Source organism: Pristiophorus japonicus, chromosome 2, assembly GCF_044704955.1.
Source record: "Pristiophorus japonicus isolate sPriJap1 chromosome 2, sPriJap1.hap1, whole genome shotgun sequence".
NCBI classification, from domain to species: domain Eukaryota; kingdom Metazoa; phylum Chordata; class Chondrichthyes; family Pristiophoridae; genus Pristiophorus; species Pristiophorus japonicus.
This window is the reverse complement of record NC_091978.1, coordinates 86,639,057-86,657,345: the sequence shown is the minus strand read 5'-3', so window position 1 is coordinate 86,657,345 and position 18,289 is coordinate 86,639,057. Positions and strand designations below refer to the sequence as shown.

At 46.1% G+C, this 18,289-nt stretch overlaps 1 protein-coding gene across 1 annotated transcript in view; it reads right to left on the bottom strand.

Moving 5' to 3' along the window:
* The window catches only part of golph3a (golgi phosphoprotein 3a), a 117,311-nt gene that overhangs the window by 29,673 nt on the left and 69,349 nt on the right, over window positions 1–18,289 (bottom strand). Inside the window, exon 3 of the mRNA XM_070868341.1 lies at window positions 3,571–3,685. Within this exon, the coding sequence (XP_070724442.1) occupies window positions 3,571–3,685 (115 nt within the window). The remainder of the gene's footprint in view (window positions 1–3,570; window positions 3,686–18,289) is intronic.

Sequence of the window (18,289 nt, the reverse complement as noted above, 5' to 3'; positions counted from 1 at the left end):
AAGTCATTGAAAGTTGGCATGCAGGTACAGCAGCGGTGAAGAAGGCAAATGGCATGTTGGCCTTCATAGCGAGAGGATTTGAGTATAGGAGCAGGGAGCTGTTACTGCAATTGTACAGGGCCTTGGTGAGGCCTCACCTGGAATATTGTGTTCAGTTTTGGCCTCCTAATCTGAGGAAGGATGTTCTTGCTATTGAGGGAGTGCAGCGAAGGTTCACCAGACAGATTCCAGGGATGGCTGGACTGACATATGAGGAGAGACTGGATCAACTGGACCTTTATATACTGGAGTTTAGAAGGATGAGAGGGGACCTCATAGAAATGTATAAGATTGACAGGACGGGAGAGGTTAGATGCGGGAAGAATGTTCCCGATGTTGGGGAAGTCCAGAACCAGGGGACACAGTCTTAGGATAAGGGGTAGGCCATTTCAGAAGATGAGGAGAAACTTCTTCACTCAGAGAGTTGTTAACCTGTGGAATTCTCTACCGCAGAGAGTTGTTGATGCCAGTTCATTGGATGTATTCAAGAGGGAGTTAGATATGGCACTTGCGGCTAAAGGGATCAAGGGGTATGAAGAGAAAGCGGGAAAGGGGTACTGAGGTGAAGGATCAGCCATGATCTTATTGAATGGTGGTGCAGGCTCGAAGGGCCGAATGGCCTATTCCTGCACCTATTTTCTATGTTTCCTGCACTATCCCCATATCCCTTGATTCCCCAAATGTCCAAAAATCTATCGATCTCTGTCTCGCAGATACTCAACGACTGAGCTTCCACAGCCCCCTGGGGTAGAGAATTTCAAAGATTCACTACCCTCTGAGTGAAGAAATTTCTCCTCATCTCAGCCAACCCCTTATTCTGAAACTGTAACCCCTGGTTCTTGACTCCCCAGTCAGAGGAAATATCCTCCCTGCATCTACCCTGTCAAACCCTGTAAGAATTTTGTATGTTTCAATGAGATCACCTCACATTCTTCTAAACTCTCAAGAATATAGGCCTAGTTTACTCAATCTCTCCCCATAGGACAATCCCCCCATCCCAGGAATCAGTCCGGTGAACCATCGTTTCACTCCCTCTATGACAAGTATATCCTTCCTTCGGTAAGGATACCAAAACTGTACACAATACTCCAGGTGTGGTCTCACCAAGGCCCTGGAGCACCATTGGAGCAGGCCGGGGAGCGGAAGGAGCAGCGTAGCGGCCTAGCCCAGCAGTCTGCGCGGCCCCGGCCTGCGAGCACCATCGGAGCAGGCCGGGGAGCGGAAGGAGCAGGATGGCAACGTACCACTCCAGGGAGCAGCACGTGCTGGAGCAGGAGAGCAATGGCAGTGAAAAGGGACGCCACCAAGGTCCAGATCATTGATTGGAGCATGGCCAGGTACAGCAGGAGTGGCGAGATCGGGGCGAAGGAGTGGTGAAAGGCTGTAGAGGGATGTGATTGGGCCCAGGAGAGGCACGAGTTCGGGGCCCAGAAGTGGCGAGGGCCCAGGGGCAGCACGGGCCAGCCCACCCTGCGATATGTGTGCGCACTAGGTCCGTGCAGCAGAGCAGGTCTCCGGTCGTCTTGGTTAATCCTTGCTACTGGACCAAGACCTAGCTCTGTCAAGCCTGTGTGGTGGCTGGGGTGCAACGGTCACCACACGTTAAAAAAATCCAAGCACAGGCATCTTCCACCCTTCAAGATTTAATACGGACCTGCAATTTTAGGTCCATCATTGAAACACCTGTGAACTTTTTGACGTGGAAGCAAGTCACCCTCGGTTCGACGGACTGCCTATGATGATGATATAATTGCAGTAAGACATCTTTACTCTTATACTCAAATCCTTTTGTAGTAAAGGTCAACATACCATTTGCTTTCTTAATTGCCTTCTGTACCTGCATGTTAAACATTATATTCCATTTGCCATGTTCTTGCCCACACACTTAGCCTGTCTATTTTCCCTTGAACTCTCTTTGCATTCACCTCACAACTTACATTCCCACCTAGCTTTGTATCATCAGCAAACTTGGATATATTACATTTGGTCCTCTCATCCAAATCATTGATATAGATTGTGAATAGCTGAGGCCCAAGCACGGATCCTTGTGGTACAGGTTGAGCGTCCGAAATCCAGAGTTCCAAAATTCGGAATGTTCCGAAATCCGGACATCACGCTGATCCATGGGGGGGGGGGGTCGTCCGTAATCCGGAAAATATTCCGAAATACGGAACTTTTTAAAACCGATTACCTCTGTGAGTTGGGCCTAGGGAGGGGAGAAAACACCAATTTTTTCCCCCCAAAAAACAAAAAATAAAAATTCACAAAACCCTTACCTACTAAATCACTGAAAAGAAATTTTTTTTAAACTTTAACTTACCATTTTTGCAGATCTTCAATGCAGGTTTTTCCCGGCTGCCGACACTGCCGAACCCAGACCCACCGCTGCTCCGGACCCTCTGCCGCCACAGCACCCTTACCTCGGCCCAGGCGTTTCTGGATTCGGGACGTCGGAAAGACGTTCCAAAATCCGGAAACACCTGAAATCCAGAACAGAGGTTTCCGGATTTCAGACACTCTACCTGTAACCCACTAGTTACAGTCTTCCAACTCGAAAATTACCCATTTATTCTTACTCTCGGTTTTCTGTCCGTTAACCAATTTTCAATCCATGCTAGTACATTACCCCCAATCCCATGAGTCCTAATTTTGATTAATAACCTCTTGTGTGACACCTTATCGAATGCCAGAGTGATCATGAGCCAGTGTTCACTGAATGATCACATCCACTTCTGCATGCCCTTGGACACCTAGCTAGGGAACTGTCTTTATAGGGTCTGGGTCAGATGCAGATGCAGAGCTGTTTCATCTGCTGCAAAGACATCTGCAGCTACTGCGCAGTATAGGGCTAGCACATGCAGGTACATTAGTGGTTAATTGGTGACACCCCCCTTTAATTGTCTCCATTCCTTTAAGTTGGACTGACATTCAATCTTCTTCTCCCATCGCTAGTGTGCTACTTAAATTTGAGTCTGTACCTGATGCTGTGAATAATTATGCAAATTAGCTTACACCAGAGAATTGACTTATTGACACTTGACCTTTTGAGGAGGATTTGAACCAGTTCTTAACTATTTAGAACGGATTTAAACCTGCAGACAGAAATTAGCCCGAATTACATTTTTTGCAACATTTTTTAAACAAAATTTATATTGGTAATTTATATTATTCGACAAATACTTTTTAGTGACTCAACAATTACAAAGCAGTGAGATATTTTCTCACATTTCTAATAGAAACACCAAAAATGAGGGGCACAACTTTGATAAGGGTTCCCTAATTTCCAACTGTAACTTGGTGAAACTCCACACAGACAGAGTAAACAGCTATTTACCCCATAATTACTGGATAATCAAGAATACCTCACGGAAATACTGCAGTCTTTTAATAAAAAATACATATTAAAAACAGTTCAACTTTAGGTGTCTGCCTTGTACAATGTTTGAAGTGATTGGTTTGCATTTCTATCAATTTTGTTATACATTAGAACACTTGTCCTTTGTACCATTCTGGGCTCTTTTGCTCACTCACCACTGAGAAGTTCAATCCAGCTTTGCACCGCTTCTGGAGGCTGTGTTTCCTTAATATGTTTCAAGGCTTCATCAAGCAAAACGTCTCCAGTAGGAGTATCCGACTTACAGATGACCTAAAGAGACAAAAGGAAAACAACTAAATATTTTATATTTGTATTAATTTCCAAAGCTTTTACATAGCTTGTTAATAATTTATATCTGCTGCAACAAATGACGGGTATTTCTTTGTAGTTTTTCTACCATTCTCATGTTGGGGGATGGTTCCAGAGATGATGACTGCCCTGTGTCACAGTGTGACCAATTTTCATTTAAGAGCCTAGATGTTGACTGCTGGCTGACTACATGCAGGGGCTTCACAGGCAAATCTATTATGGCCTCAACAAATATCCATATAGGGACACTTCCCAGCAGTGTCACTGGTTAGTGAACTGCAGCAAGATGCCGGTCTGATTTTTATATTCTATGGTACAGGGGCACTGAAGCTGGAGTAGCATTCCAGGAATCAGGTAACATGGCACAGACCATGTATACAGAACTTTGTACCTTCCTGGTCTATATGGTTTAGTACTGCACTCGGCAACATTTGTGCCCATTGATCCATCAGGAGAGTGAGAGGGACCACCTTAATGAAAAAAAGTATTTGAAATAACTGAAAGGTTTACCACACAATGCAATGACAAATCACATGTTCGCAAGTGATGCAAAGATATGAGCGGGTGTAAGGATCTTAGATTAAGAAAAATAGATTGCGGGCAGATCTAGATGTGATGAGGGAATGAGCCCGTATCTGGCAGATGTCTTTTAATATAGACACATGAATTATGTACTTGTGAGGGGCAACAACAAGCACATTTACACTATTCAGTGTTGCATGTTAGTCTCTTCTCTTTCCACCCCCCCCCCATCTTCTTCTCTTCTCCCGCCCCCCCCATCTTCTTCTCCCCCCCACCCCCCCTCTTCTCCCCGGTGCTGCAGTAGGCGAGTAGAAATAATTTTTTATTTATTGAGTGAATTTTAATTTTTTTTTAATTTTTAATTTTTTAATTTATTTGGATTGATTTATTGGTTGATTTATTGATTTATTTATCATTTATTATTGATGATGGCTCTTTATTTGTAAAAGTGAAATGTTTAATGTTTGTAAACCCCCCCATCTTTCGTTCTCTACGCCTGATTTCTAAGTGTAGGCAAGGTTTTTCTGAGCATACAGAAATCTACACTTACTCCATTTGAGGTTAGTTTGGAGTAAGTTTTCGTTGCCTGAACTTGCAAAACAGCGTAAGTGACTGGACACGCCCCCTTTTGGGAACAAAATCTGTTCTAAAATGAAACTGTTCTAACTCACTAGAACTTGAGCAAGCTAAAGGCCGAGAATTGCAATTTCTAAGATACTCCATTCTAAACCAGTTGCTCCAAAAAAGTAGGAGCAACTCAGGCCGAAACTTGACCCCATAGAAGGCAGGTGGGTGGGGGAAGAGAGCGAAGTGTCTCCTAGTCACTGCAGTCTCCTGGGTCAGAAAGGCCTTTTCCTTACTTGGCCTAAGGTTTGTTGCTTTTTCCTTGCCACTCCCAGGAGACTGCATGGCCGGTGGGTAGTTAGGGGGTGGAGGAGAAACGGCAGATGGGAAATGATGTGTAGAAATCACACCATAACATTATATGACAGCTGGTCTTTTCCCATCTTCCTTTTTGTTACGTTCATCTGTACAATCTATAATCTAGCGCAGAAAAAAGCCCATGTTCTCATTTGCACATTTAATGTGAAGAAGGCAGGCAATGGGAAGAGGAAGAATGGAGTGGCTGCTGGTGAACTTTTTGACTGGCACACAACGTACATAGCCATACAAATTAAGATGTCAAGATTAGATGTCTAATCCTCGAATGTTCCACTCCACTTTTAGTTTGAAAGAGTAATATTGTACTCTAGATCAATTTTAAACACAGGATGAAGAATAGTAACAAAAAAGTAAATGCACAAGCATTGTAAGAAGAATCACTATTAAAAATAGAGAAAAATGATTTGCAATTACAATGGGTCAAGAAATAAAACACATTACTCATACCTTGGACCATATCAAAACAATAATTTTTTACGCAACGTCCCAACTCAAATCCCACAAATTCGTGTCTCCAAAGAGATGGTTGCCTACTTCCTCCTGAAGCAATCTATGACTTTGTCTAAGCAAGCTACTTTGTTACTATGGCAATCGGTGTGAGCTTTTGGCTTAGTGACGGCAATCCAAGTCAGAAGTTGCAGGGTTCGAATCCCGATCCCCCCACCCAGACAGTTTCACAAGTGGAGACTAGAGCTCCACCTCCGAATTCTTGGTTGACATCTAGCGGGATCACTCGCACTGAGCAGGTGGACCTCCTGTATGGGCTGTGCAAGCAGATAATATACTCCCGCCACATAGAAGTAACCACCCTGCCAGCTGGTATAAAGATGGTTACAGCCATGGAAAGAACATTCCCATGGCCCATCAGCCTGCAAATCCTTTTACTATGGTCCAGAACTTAAAGAAGGGTAACTTTGAAGGTATGAGGCGTGAATTGGCTAGGATAGATTGGCGAATGATATTTAAGGGGCTGACTGTGGATGGGTAATGGCAGACATTTAGAGACCGCATGGATGAACTACAACAATTGTACATCCCTGTCTGGCGTAAAAATAAAAAAGGGAAGGTGGCTCAACCGTGGCTATCAAGGGAAATCAGGGATAGTATTAAAGCCAAGGAAGTGGCATACAAATTGGCTAGAGATAGCAGCGAACCCGGGGACTGGGAGAAATTTAGAACTCAGCAGAGGAGGAGAAAGGGTTTAGAAACATAGAAACATAGAAACATAGAAAATAGGTGCAGGAGTAGGCCATTCGGCCCTTCTAGCCTGCACCGCCATTCAATGAGTTCATGGCTGAACATGCAACTTCAGTACCTCATCCCTGCTTTCTCACCATACCCCTTGATTCCCCTAGTAGTAAGGACTTCATCTAACTCCTTTTTGAATATATTTAGTGAATTGGCCTCAACAATTTTCTGTGCTGGAGAATTCCACAGGTTCACCACTCTCTGGGTGAAGAAATTCCTCCTCATCTCGGTCCTAAATGGCTTCCCCCTTATCATAGAAACATAGAAAATAGGTGCAGGAGTAGGCCATTCGGCCCTTCTAGCCTGCACCGCCATTCAATGAGTTCATGGCTGAACATTCAACTTCAGTACCCCATTCCTGCTTTCTCGCCATACCCCTTGATCCCCCTAGCAGTAAGGACCTCATCTAACTCCTTTTTGAATATATTTAGTGAATTGGCCTCAACAACTTTCTGTGGTAGAGAATTCCACAGGTTCACCACTCTCTGGGTGAAGAAGTTTCTCCTCATCTCGGTCCTAAATGGCTTACCCCTTATCCTTAGACTGTGACCCCTGGTTCTGGACTTCCCCAACATTGGGAACATTCTTCCTGCATCTAACCTGTCTAACCCCGTCAGAATTTTATATGTTTCTATGAGGTCCCCTCTCATTCTTCTGAACTCCAGTGAATACAAGCCCAGTTGATCCAGTCTTTCTTGATAGGTCAGTCCCGCCATCCCGGGAATCAGTCTGGTGAACCTTCGCTGCACTCCCTCAATAGCAAGAATGTCCTTCCTCAGGTTAGGAGACCAAAACTGTACACAATACTCCAGGTGTGGCCTCACCAATGCCCTGTACAACTGTAGCAACACCTCCCTGCCCCTGTACTCAAATCCCCTTGCTATGAAGGCCAACATGCCATTTGCTTTCTTAACCGCCTGCTGCACCTGCATGCCAACCTTCAATGACTGATGTACCATGACACCCAGGTCTCTTTGCACCTCCCCTTTTCCTAATCTGTCACCATTCAGATAATAGTCTGTCTCTCTGTTTTTACCACCAAAGTGGATAACCTCACATTTATCCACATTATACTTCATCTGCCATGCATTTGCCCACTCACCTAACCTATCCAAGTCGCTCTGCAGCCTCACAGCATCCTCCTCGCAGCTCACACTGCCACCCAACTTAGTGTCATCCGCAAATTTGGAGATACTACATTTAATCCCCTCATCTAAATCATTAATGTACAATGTAAACAGCTGGGGCCCCAGCACAGAACCTTGCGGTACCCCACTAGTCACTGCCTGCCATTCTGAAAAGTACCCATTTACTCCTACTCTTTGCTTCCTGTCTGACAACCAGTTCTCAATCCATGTCAGTACACTACCCCCAATCCCATGTGCTCTAACTTTGCACATCAATCTCTTGTGTGGGACCTTGTCGAACGCCTTCTGAAAGTCCAAATATACCACATCAACTGGTTCTCCCTTATCCACTCTACTGGAAACATCCTCAAAAAATTCCAGAAGATTTGTCAAGCATGATTTCCCTTTCACAAATCCATGCTGACTTGGACCTATCATGTCACCTCTTTCCAAATGCACTGCTATGACATCCTTAATAATTGATTCCATCATTTTACCCACTACCGATGTCAGGCTGACCGGTCTATAATTCCCTGTTTTCTCTCTCCCTCCTTTTTTAAAAAGTGGGGTTACATTGGCTACCCTCCACTCCATAGGAACTGATCCAGAGTCAATGGAATGTTGGAAAATGACTGTCAACGCATCCACTATTTCGATGGCCACCTCCTTAAGTACTCTGGGATGCAGTCCATCAGGCCCTGGGGATTTATCGGCCTTCAATCCCATCAATTTCCCCAACACAATTTCCCGGCTAATAAGGATTTCCCTCAGTTCCTCCTCCTTACTAGACCCCCCGACCCCTTTTATAACCGGAAGGTTGTTCGTGTCCTCCTTCGTGAATACCGAACCAAAGTACTTGTTCAATTGGTCCGCCATTTCTTTGTTCCCCGTTATGACTTCCCCTGATTCTGACTGCAGGGGACCTACATTTGTCTTTACTAACCTTTTTCTCTTTACATATCTATAGAAACTTTTGCAATCCGTAGACTGTGTCCCCTGGTTCTGGACTTCCCCAACATTGGGAACATTCTTCCTGCATCTAACCTGTCTAACCCCGTCAGAATTTTAAACGTTTCTATGAGGTCCCCTCTCATTCTTCTGAACTCCAGTGAATACAAGCCCAGTTGATAGGTCAGTCCCGCCATCCCGGGAATCAGCCTGGTGAACCTTCGCTGCACTCCCTCAATAGCAAGAATGTCCTTCCTCAGGTTAGGAGACCAAAACTGTACACAATACTCCAGGTGTGGCCTCACCAAGGCCCTGTACAACTGTAGTAACACCTCCCTGCCCCTGTACTCAAATCCCCTCGCTATGAAGGCCAACATGCCATTTGCTTTCTTAACCGCCTGCTGTACCTGCATGCCAACCTTCAATGACTGATGTACCATGTCACCCGGTCTCGTTGCACCTCCCCTTTTCCTAATCTGTCACCATTCAGATAATAGTCTGTCTCTCTGTTTTTACCACCAAAGTGGACAACCTCACATTTATCCACATTATACTTCATCTGCCATGCATTTGCCCACTCACCTAACCTATCCAAGTCGCTCTGCAGCCTCATAGCATCTTCCTCGCAGCTCACACTGCCACCCAACTGAGTGTCATCCGCAAATTTGGAGATACTACATTTAATCCCCTCGTCTAAATCATTAATGTACAGTGTAAACAGCTGGGGCCCCAGGACAGAACCTTGCGGTACCCCACTAGTCACTGCCTGCCATTCTGAAAAGTCCCCATTTACTCCTACTCTTTGCTTCCTGTCTGACAACCAGTTCTCAATCCATGTCAGCACACTACCCCCAATCCCATGTGATTTAACTTTGCACATTAATCTCTTGTGTGGGACCTTGTCGAAAGCCTTCTGAAAGTCCAAATATACCACATCAACTGGTTCTCCCTTGTCCACTCTACTGGAAACATCCTCAAAAAATTCCAGAAGATTTTTCAAGCATGATTTCCCTTTCACAAATCCATGCTGACTTGGACCTATCACATCACTTCTTTCCAAATGCACTGCTATGACATCCTTAATAATTGATTCCATCATTTTACCCATTACCGAAGTCAGGCTGACCGGTCTATAATTCCCTGTTATCTCTCTCCCTCCTTTTTTAAAAAGTGGGGTTACATTGGCTACCCTCCACTCCATAGGAACTGATCCAGAGTCAATGGAATGTTGGAAAATGACTGTCAATGCATCCACTATTTCCAAGGCCACCTCCTTAAGTACTCTGGGATGCAGTCCATCAGGCCCTGGGGATTTATCGGCCTTCAATCCCATCAATTTCCCCAACACAATTTCCCGACTAATAAGGATTTCCCTCAGTTCCTCCTCCTTACTAGACCCTCCGACCCCTTTTATATCCGGAAGGTTGTTTGTGTCATCCTCAGTGAATACCGAACCAAAGTACTTGTACAATTGGTCCGCCATTTTTTTGTTCCCCGTTATGACTTCCCCTGATTCTGACTGCAGGGGACCTACGTTTGTCTTTACTAACCTTTTTCTCTTTACATATCTATAGAAACTTTTGCAATCCGTCTTAATGTTCCCTGCAAGCTTCTTCTCGTACTCCATTTTCCCTGCCCTAATCAAACCCTTTGTCCTCCTCTGCTGAGTTCTAAATTTCTCCCAGTCCCCGGGTTCGCTGCTATTTCTGGCCAATTTGTATGCCACTTCCTTGACTTTAATACTATCCCTGATTTCCCTTGATAGCCACGGTTGAGCCACCTTCCCTTTTTTATTTTTACGACAGACAGGAATGTACAATTGTTGTAGTTCATCCATACGGTCTCTAAATGTCTGCCATTGTCCATCCACAGTCAACCCCTTCAGTATCATTCGCCAATCTATCCTAGCCAATTCACGCCTCATACCTTCAAAGTTACCCTTCTTTAAGTTCTGGACCATGGTCTCTGAATTAACTGTTTCATTCTCCATCCGAATGCAGAATTCCACCATATTATGGTCACTCTTCCCCAAGGGGCCTCGCACAACGAGATTGCTAATTAATCCTCTCTCATTACACAACACCCAGTCTAAGATGACCTCCCCCCTAGTTGGTTCCTCGACATATTGGTCTAAAAAACCATCCCTTATGCACTCCAGGAAATCCTCCTCCACCGTATTGCTTCCAGTTTGGTTAACCCAATCTATGTGCATATTAAAGTCACCCATTATAACTGCTGCACCTTTATTGCACGCACCCCTAATTTCATGTTTGATGCCCTCCCCAACATCACTACTACTGTTTGGAGGTCTGTACACAACTCCCACTAACGTTTTTTGCCCTTTGGTATTCTGCAGCTCTACCCATATAGATTCCACATCATCCAAGCTAATGTCCTTCTGAACTATTGCCTTAATTTCCTCCTTAAACAGCAATGCTACCCCACCTCCTTTTCCTTTTATTCTATCTTTCCTGAATGTTGAATACCCCTGAATGTTGAGTTCCCAGCCCTGATCATCCTGGAGCCACGTCTCCATAATCCCAATTGATTAGGGCAGGGAAAATAGAGTACGAGAGGAAGCTTGCAGGGAACATTAAAATGGACTGTAAAAGCTTCTATAGATATGTAAAGAGAAAGAGGTTAGTAAAGATAAACGTAGGTCCCCTGCAGTCAGAATCAGGGGAAGTCATAACAGGGAACAAAGAAATGGCAGACCAATTGAACAAGTACTTTGGTTCGGTATTCATTAAGGAGGACACAAACAACCTTCCGGATATAAAAGGGGTCAGAGGGTCTAGTAAGGAGGAACTGAGGGAAATCCTTATTAGTCGGGAAATTGTGTTGGGGAAATTGATGGGATTGGAGGCCGATAAATCCCCAGGGCCTGATGGACTGCATCCCAGAGTACTTAAGGAGGTGGCCTTGGAAATAGCGGATGCATTGACAGTCATTTTCCAACATCCCATAGACTCTGGATCAGTTCCTATGGAGTGGAGGGTAGCCAATGTAACCCCACTTTTTAAAAAAGGAGGGAGAGAGAAAACAGGGAATTATAGACCGGTCAGCCTGACTTCGGTAGTGGGTAAAATGATGGAATTAATTATTAAGGCTGTCATAGCAGTGCATTTGGAAAGAGGTGACATGATAGGTCCAAGTCAGCATGGATTTGTGAAAGGGAAATCATGCTTGACAAATCTTCTGGAATTTTTTGAGGATGTTTCCAGTAGAGTGGACAAGGGAGAACCAGTTGATGTGGTGTATTTGGACTTTCAGAAGGCTTTCAACAAGGTCCCACACAAGAGATTAATGTGCAAAGTTAAAGCACATGGGATTGGGGGTCGTGTGCTGACATGGATTGAGAACTGGTTGGCAGACAGGAAGCAAAGAGTAGAAGTAAATGGGTATTTTTCAGAATGGCAGGCAGTGACTAGTGGGGTACCGCAAGGTTCTGTGCTGGGGCCCCAGCTGTTTACATTGTACATTAATGATTTAAACCAGGGGATTAAATGTAGTATCTCCAAATTTGCGGATGACACTAAAGTTGGGTGGCAGTGTGAGCTGTGAGGAGGATGCTATGAGGCTGCAGAGTGACTTGGATAGGTTAGGTGAGTGGCAAATGCATGGCAGATAAAGTATAATGTGGATAAATGTGAGGTTATCCACTTTGGTGGTAAAAACAGAGAGACACGACTATTATCTGAATGGTGACAGATTAGGAAAAGGGGAGGTGCAACGAGACCTGGGTGTCATGGTACATCAGCCATTGAAGGTTGGCATGCAGTTACAGCAGGCGGTTAAGAAAGCAAATGGCATGTTGGCATTCATAGCGAGGGGATTTGAGTACAGGGGCAGGGAGGTGTTACTACAGTTGTACAGGGCCTTGGTGAGGTCACACCTCGAGTATTGTGTACAGTTTTGGTCTCCTAACTTGAGGAAGGACATTCTTGCTATTGAGGGTGTGCAGCGAAGGTTCACCAGACTGATTCCCGGGATGGCAGGACTGACATATCAAGAAAGTCTGGATCAACTGGGCTTGTATTCACTGGAGTTCAGAAGAATGAGAAGGGATCTCATAGAAACGTTTAAAATTCTGACGGGGTTAGACAGGTTAGATGCAGGAAGAATGTTCCCAATGTTGGGGAAGTCCAGAACCAGGGGTCACAGTCTAAGGATAAGGGATAAGCCATTCAGGACCGAAATGAGGAGAAACTTCTTCACCCACAGAGTGGTGAACCTGTGGAATTCTCTACCACAGAAAGTTGTTGAGGCCAATTCACTAAATATATTCAAAAAGGAGTTTGATGTAGTCCTTACTACTAGGGGGATCAAGGGTATGGAGAGAAAGCAGGAATGGGGTACTGAAGTTGCATGTTCAGCCATGAACTCATTGAATGGCAGTGCAGGCTCGAAAGGCCGAATGGCCGACTCCTGCACCTATTTTCTATGTTTCTATGTTTCTATTTCACACTATTATACAAGGGAAAGAGTGAAGGCAAGAAAACAACATGGCAACAGTCCTTTCTTGATTACCCAATGTCTTTATATAGAAATATTAACTCATAATTTAAACTTTTTAGTAGCAATTAATGTTCTATTACACTCTAAGTTTATGTTGATAAAACTAATAAAAAGTTAATTTTTGGGCTAGAAATTCAACATAAACGGTATTTTTATGCCAAAATTACCGTTTTCGCTTCGCTACCATTAGTAGGCCCGATTTTCAGCCTTTAATTTGCGCAGCGGTAAAAATCGACGTTGCACGAGGATTCTCGGCCCAAACCGCAAATTCCGGCAACTTTAGTCTGGGGCCAATAGCACTGCGAGAGAGGTCTTGGGGGGGTGGGGGGGGGGGGGAACATTTTAAAAATTGGAATAAAACAACAAAAAATTCACAAAACTTTTACCTATTAAATCGCTGAAAAATTAAAAAATAAAAACTTTAACTTACCTTTTTTGCAGGTCTTCATACTTACCGCTGCTGACAGGGCTGCAACGCAGGTTTTTCACTGACAGTATTCACAGAATACGGGTGCGGAGAGAGCCGAATTTAGGGCGAAAACGCTATTTCAAGTGTTGCACGGCTGCGCTCCTCTCCCGGCGATACGCGGAAAGCGCCGCCACAAAAGGTCACCGAAGTCCCCGCCGGCAGATTTTTTGCCGCGAAGGGTGAAACATCGCCAAAAACCTGGTCGCAAAGTCGGCGAATTTCTAGCCCAGTCTTTAGATTAGATATGTCTGACAATTCCACTTATCTCACCTGATGAAATGCCACTGGAAGAATGAATGAAGCAAATAGAAAAATATTTTACAACCCTTATGGTTCCCATGATATTAAATCAAAAAAAACTATTTGATCTGCTGCAAAGTCACTCGCAGGGCAAGTAATTATGCCTCTTAACAGCACCAAGGCCGGACAGTAAGATGGAGGGCCAGCGACTTGGGTGGGCGGAAAGACAAGAAATTGCACAGCACAGCTTTTGGCAAGAGACTTTGGGGCCGAAATTCATATAGCCAGAAAAGGCTGGTGGTGTTAAGGCCTTTTTAACCCCGATTAGCGCCGCAAAGTTTACGGCAGCCATTGGATCCAAATTCAGCTTTTTGACCACAAAAAAGTGATCCAGTCTTATTAGCCCTTCAAACCTGAAAGTTTGCAGTCTTAATTGGGGCGTTATTCCCACGGGATATTCACCCTTAGGATGATGTGGCAGCTGCCATTGAAGCACAGGCGCAAGGGAACGAGCGTATCGATGCTGCTTTGGAGAGGATGGCCGCGGTTCTGCAAGAGTCGATGGAGCATCTAAGTGCTGTCATATCTGGTGGCTTTCAGACTGTTGCTGCTCGCATGCATTCTCAGCTGGATGCCCCCTCGAGACCTCAGTGTTGCTTTCGCAGCTGGGTCCAGCACGGGCCATGGGGGACTTTCCGGTGTGGCGCCACAGCACCGACCTGAGCTCCCTCAGATTGGTGGTGGTGGTATTGTGCCACTCCTGGTGAGTTATTCAGGCTCCTCGGGCCAGGATACGGATGATGCGTTCCCTCCGGCTCGCAGCATCCCTGTCACTCCTCCAGTGCCCCCACGCATGGCCTCGCCCGAGCCAAGGCAGACTGAACCCTCCCAGAAGGATGTTGACCAGTCTATAGCCGGCCCTTCAGGCCCAAAGCTGCTTGAGGGCTTCCTAGAAGGACATCTGCAGCTTCCACAAAGGGAACACAGCAGACTTCCCAGACCCAGGAGGCAGCCACAGGGAAGACATGGAGGTGAAATCGCAGGTTAGGCATGCGTAAGATCATCATAGGCAGTCCCTCGAAGTCGAGGATGACTTGCCTCCACTCAAAGTGACATCTCAGGTGACTGAACAGTTCAATGTGGGACCTACAGTCTCTGTCACAGGTGGGGCAGACAGTGGTTGAAGGAAAGGGTGGGTGGGGAGCCTGGGTTGCCGCAAGTTCCTTCCGCTGTATGTGCTTGGTTTCTGCGTGCTCTCGGCGATGAGACTCGAGGTGCTCAGCGCCCTCCTAGATGCTTTGAGTGATCTTGGGCCAGGGATTCCCAGGTGCCAGTGGGGATGTTGCACTTTATCAAGGAGGCTTTGAGGGTGTCCTTGAAAAATTTCCTTTGCCCACCTGGGGCTTGCTTGCCGCGCCAAGGCTCCGAGAAGAGCGCTTGCTTTGGGAGTCTCGTGTCAGGCATGCCGACGATGTGGCCCACCCAGCGGAGCTGATCGAGCGTGGTCAGTGCTTTGATGTTGGGGATGTTGGCTTGAGCGAGATCACTGAGGTTGGTGTGTCTGTCGTCCCAATGGATTTGCAGGATCTTCCGGAGGCAGCGTTGGTGGTACTTCTCCAGTGCTTTGAGGTATCTGCTGAAAATAGTCCACGTCTCTGAGCCATATAAGCGGGCGGATATCACTATTGCCCTGTAGACCATAAGCTTGATGCCAGATTTGAGGTCCTCGTCTTCAAAAACTCTTCCTCAGGCGATCGAAGGCTGTGCCGGCACACTGAAGGCAGTGTTGGATGTCGTCATCGAGGTCTGCCGTTGCTGACAGTAGGCTCCCGAGGTATGGAAAATGGTCCAGTTTGTCCAAGGCCTCACAGTGGATTTTGATAACCGGTGGGGGGTGGGGGGGCAATGCTGTGTGGCAGGGTCAGGTTGGTGGAGGACCTTTGTCTTACGGATGTTTAGTGTAAAGCCCATGCTTTCGTACGCCTCGGTGAAGGTGTTGACAATAACTTGGAGTTTGGTCTCGCAAGCGTTGTCTGCATACTGTAGTTCGATGAGAGGATGGGACGACCTTGGATCTAGCCTGGAGGCAGCGGAGGTGGAACAGATTCCCATTTGTTACCGCTTGGAATGCTGAGCTGGGGCAACATTTCCAGTCTGAGCCCCAGGATGGAGATTTCAGTTTTCTCTCTGTGAATCATCGGGATCTCTATTTCTCTGTCTCTCTAGTTTTTTCCCCTATTTTCTCTTTTTCTCTCTCTCCCAATCAAATATGTTCTCATTCCCTTTTCTCACTTCTATCGCTTTCTCCTTTCTCTTTTGCTCACCCTCTCTCTTTCCCTCTCCTTCCCTCCCTCTCTCCCATTACTTCTCTCCTTTCCTCTCTCTCCCTCCCCTTGAGTGCGGATTCGGTGCTGAACTTCTCTGGTCCATTGAAGAGGCTCCTGGACTTGTTGCTGAGCAATACGGAGCTGGCTCCGGGATCTCGCCCCGTCCGGAGTTCACTGATCTCCCCGAGATGATCTCTCTGGATCATCCAGATGGACTTCTCTGTGAGACCAACTCAGCTGCTATTACTTTGAGGACTCCGAGGAACTTCCGACTCATCCTCAAGTTTGGATCTTACCTTCTTGTCTCTCACTGCTCCCATGGCTCCGAGATCTCTACCACTCTGCACCGGCCCTAAAAGCTGGCAGGGGCACCGTCAGCGAAAGGGCTGGCTTCTTCACGCTGAAAATAGGTCCGGGGGCAGAGCGGCAGCGGTGCACACTTTTAGCGTGTCACTAGCGCCGCAAACCCCACACCGCCACGAGAGTCGGCAGTGGCCCACACCGCTGCTAGACCTCCCGGGCCGAATCTATGTCGGGGCGGCCAGTTGAGCCGCAAGTGGCAGCCATTCAATTTTGATGAATGGCCGCTGCAACGGGCAGTAACGGTCCTTCCTGGGACCGTGAATTTCGGGGCCTTTAATCTTACTGACATTGTGCTTTAGAGAACTTACCACTCAAAAAAAAAACTGATTCATAGGCACAGTGCTATCAAAGGCTGCAGGTTAGGATCGTCCAAGGAGCATGAAGTAGGCCCCAGAGAGAAGTGAGTCTTACGTTCAGTCCGGGAGGCCCATAAGTGGCAAGATTGAATAGTGATTATATAACCAATACTAGTGGTATTCCCATCAGAGATTGAGATCTCATCTTGGCTGGGCTGGGGGGGTGGGGGGAAGAGGGTGTGGAGAGTGGGAAATGGTATGCTGCTGCAGGACTTAAATGCCTGCATTAGCTTAAAAAAGGCCAAGCATCAGCAAGAGAAGATTTTTTTCTAGCAAGTAGGATTAGCTTTTGTGAAATGTAAAGAGGTCAGACACAGGGTGCAGAGCCCCCAGATATTTGGAGTCATTCCACAGAAATTCTGCTGACCTAAATTCAGAAGAAGAAGGGAGCACTGGCTAAGGAGTCTGCCTAGACCCAGTGAAAAGGAGGTGGCCCTGAAAGTAAGTGCAACACCCACAACCCTTCTCATGGCAACTCAGTGCTGGAGGATTAATGACCTTAATAGATCAGACAAGGCAGGAGTCAACCACTCCTGCCAAGAATGCACTGTACTAAGCATGTTTGCCACTTATAACCACATTCACCTCATTGCTGAAGTGTTTCAATAATGTCCAGGAGATTCCACGGGGCCCTTTACACCCCCCAACAACCATATGCAAGTGTTCCTTCACATACAGCCCATGCAAGTACCCCACTTTTGCATAAACTTGGCTAGTATTTCCTTGAGTGTAGAAAATTTAAGAGGTGATCTGATCGAGGTGTTTAAAATTTTTTATGGATTTATAGGGTCGATAGAGAGAAACTATTTCCTCTGGTGGGGGAATCAAGAACAAGGGGACTTGACCACTTCATCCTCCTCCAATCCTCTCCACCACCATCCTGCCAATGAGACTGCACTCGCCTGGTTCCATTCTTATCTATCTAATTGTAGCCAGAGAATCACCTGCAATGGCTTCTCTTCCCACTCTTGCATCATTACCTCTGGGTTCCCCCAAGGATCTATTCTCGGCCCCCTCCTATTTCTCATCTATATGCTGCCCCTTGGCGACACCATCCGGAAACACGGCATCAGTTTCCACATGTACGCTGACGACAGCTCTACCTCACCACCACTTCTCTTGACCCCTCCAGTCTCTAAATTGTCAGACTGCTTGTCCGACATCCAATACAGAATGAGCAGAAATTTTCTCCAATTAAATATTGGCATTGTCTTTGGTCCCCGCCACAATCTCAGTTCCCTAGCTACCGACCTCAGCACTCTCCCAGTATCCATCGGAGACTGAACCAGACTGTTCGCAGCCTTGGTGTCATATTTGACCTCGAAATGAGTTTCTGATCACATAACTGCAGCATAACTAAGACTGTCTATTTCCACCTTCGTAACATAACCCCGTCTCCGTCCCTGCCTTAGCTCATCTGCTGCTGAAACCCTCATCCATGGCAGCAGAAATATCATGGTGAATGGAGGGCCAAAGTGCAGTTGTGAGAGAGTTTGGAGAGTTTT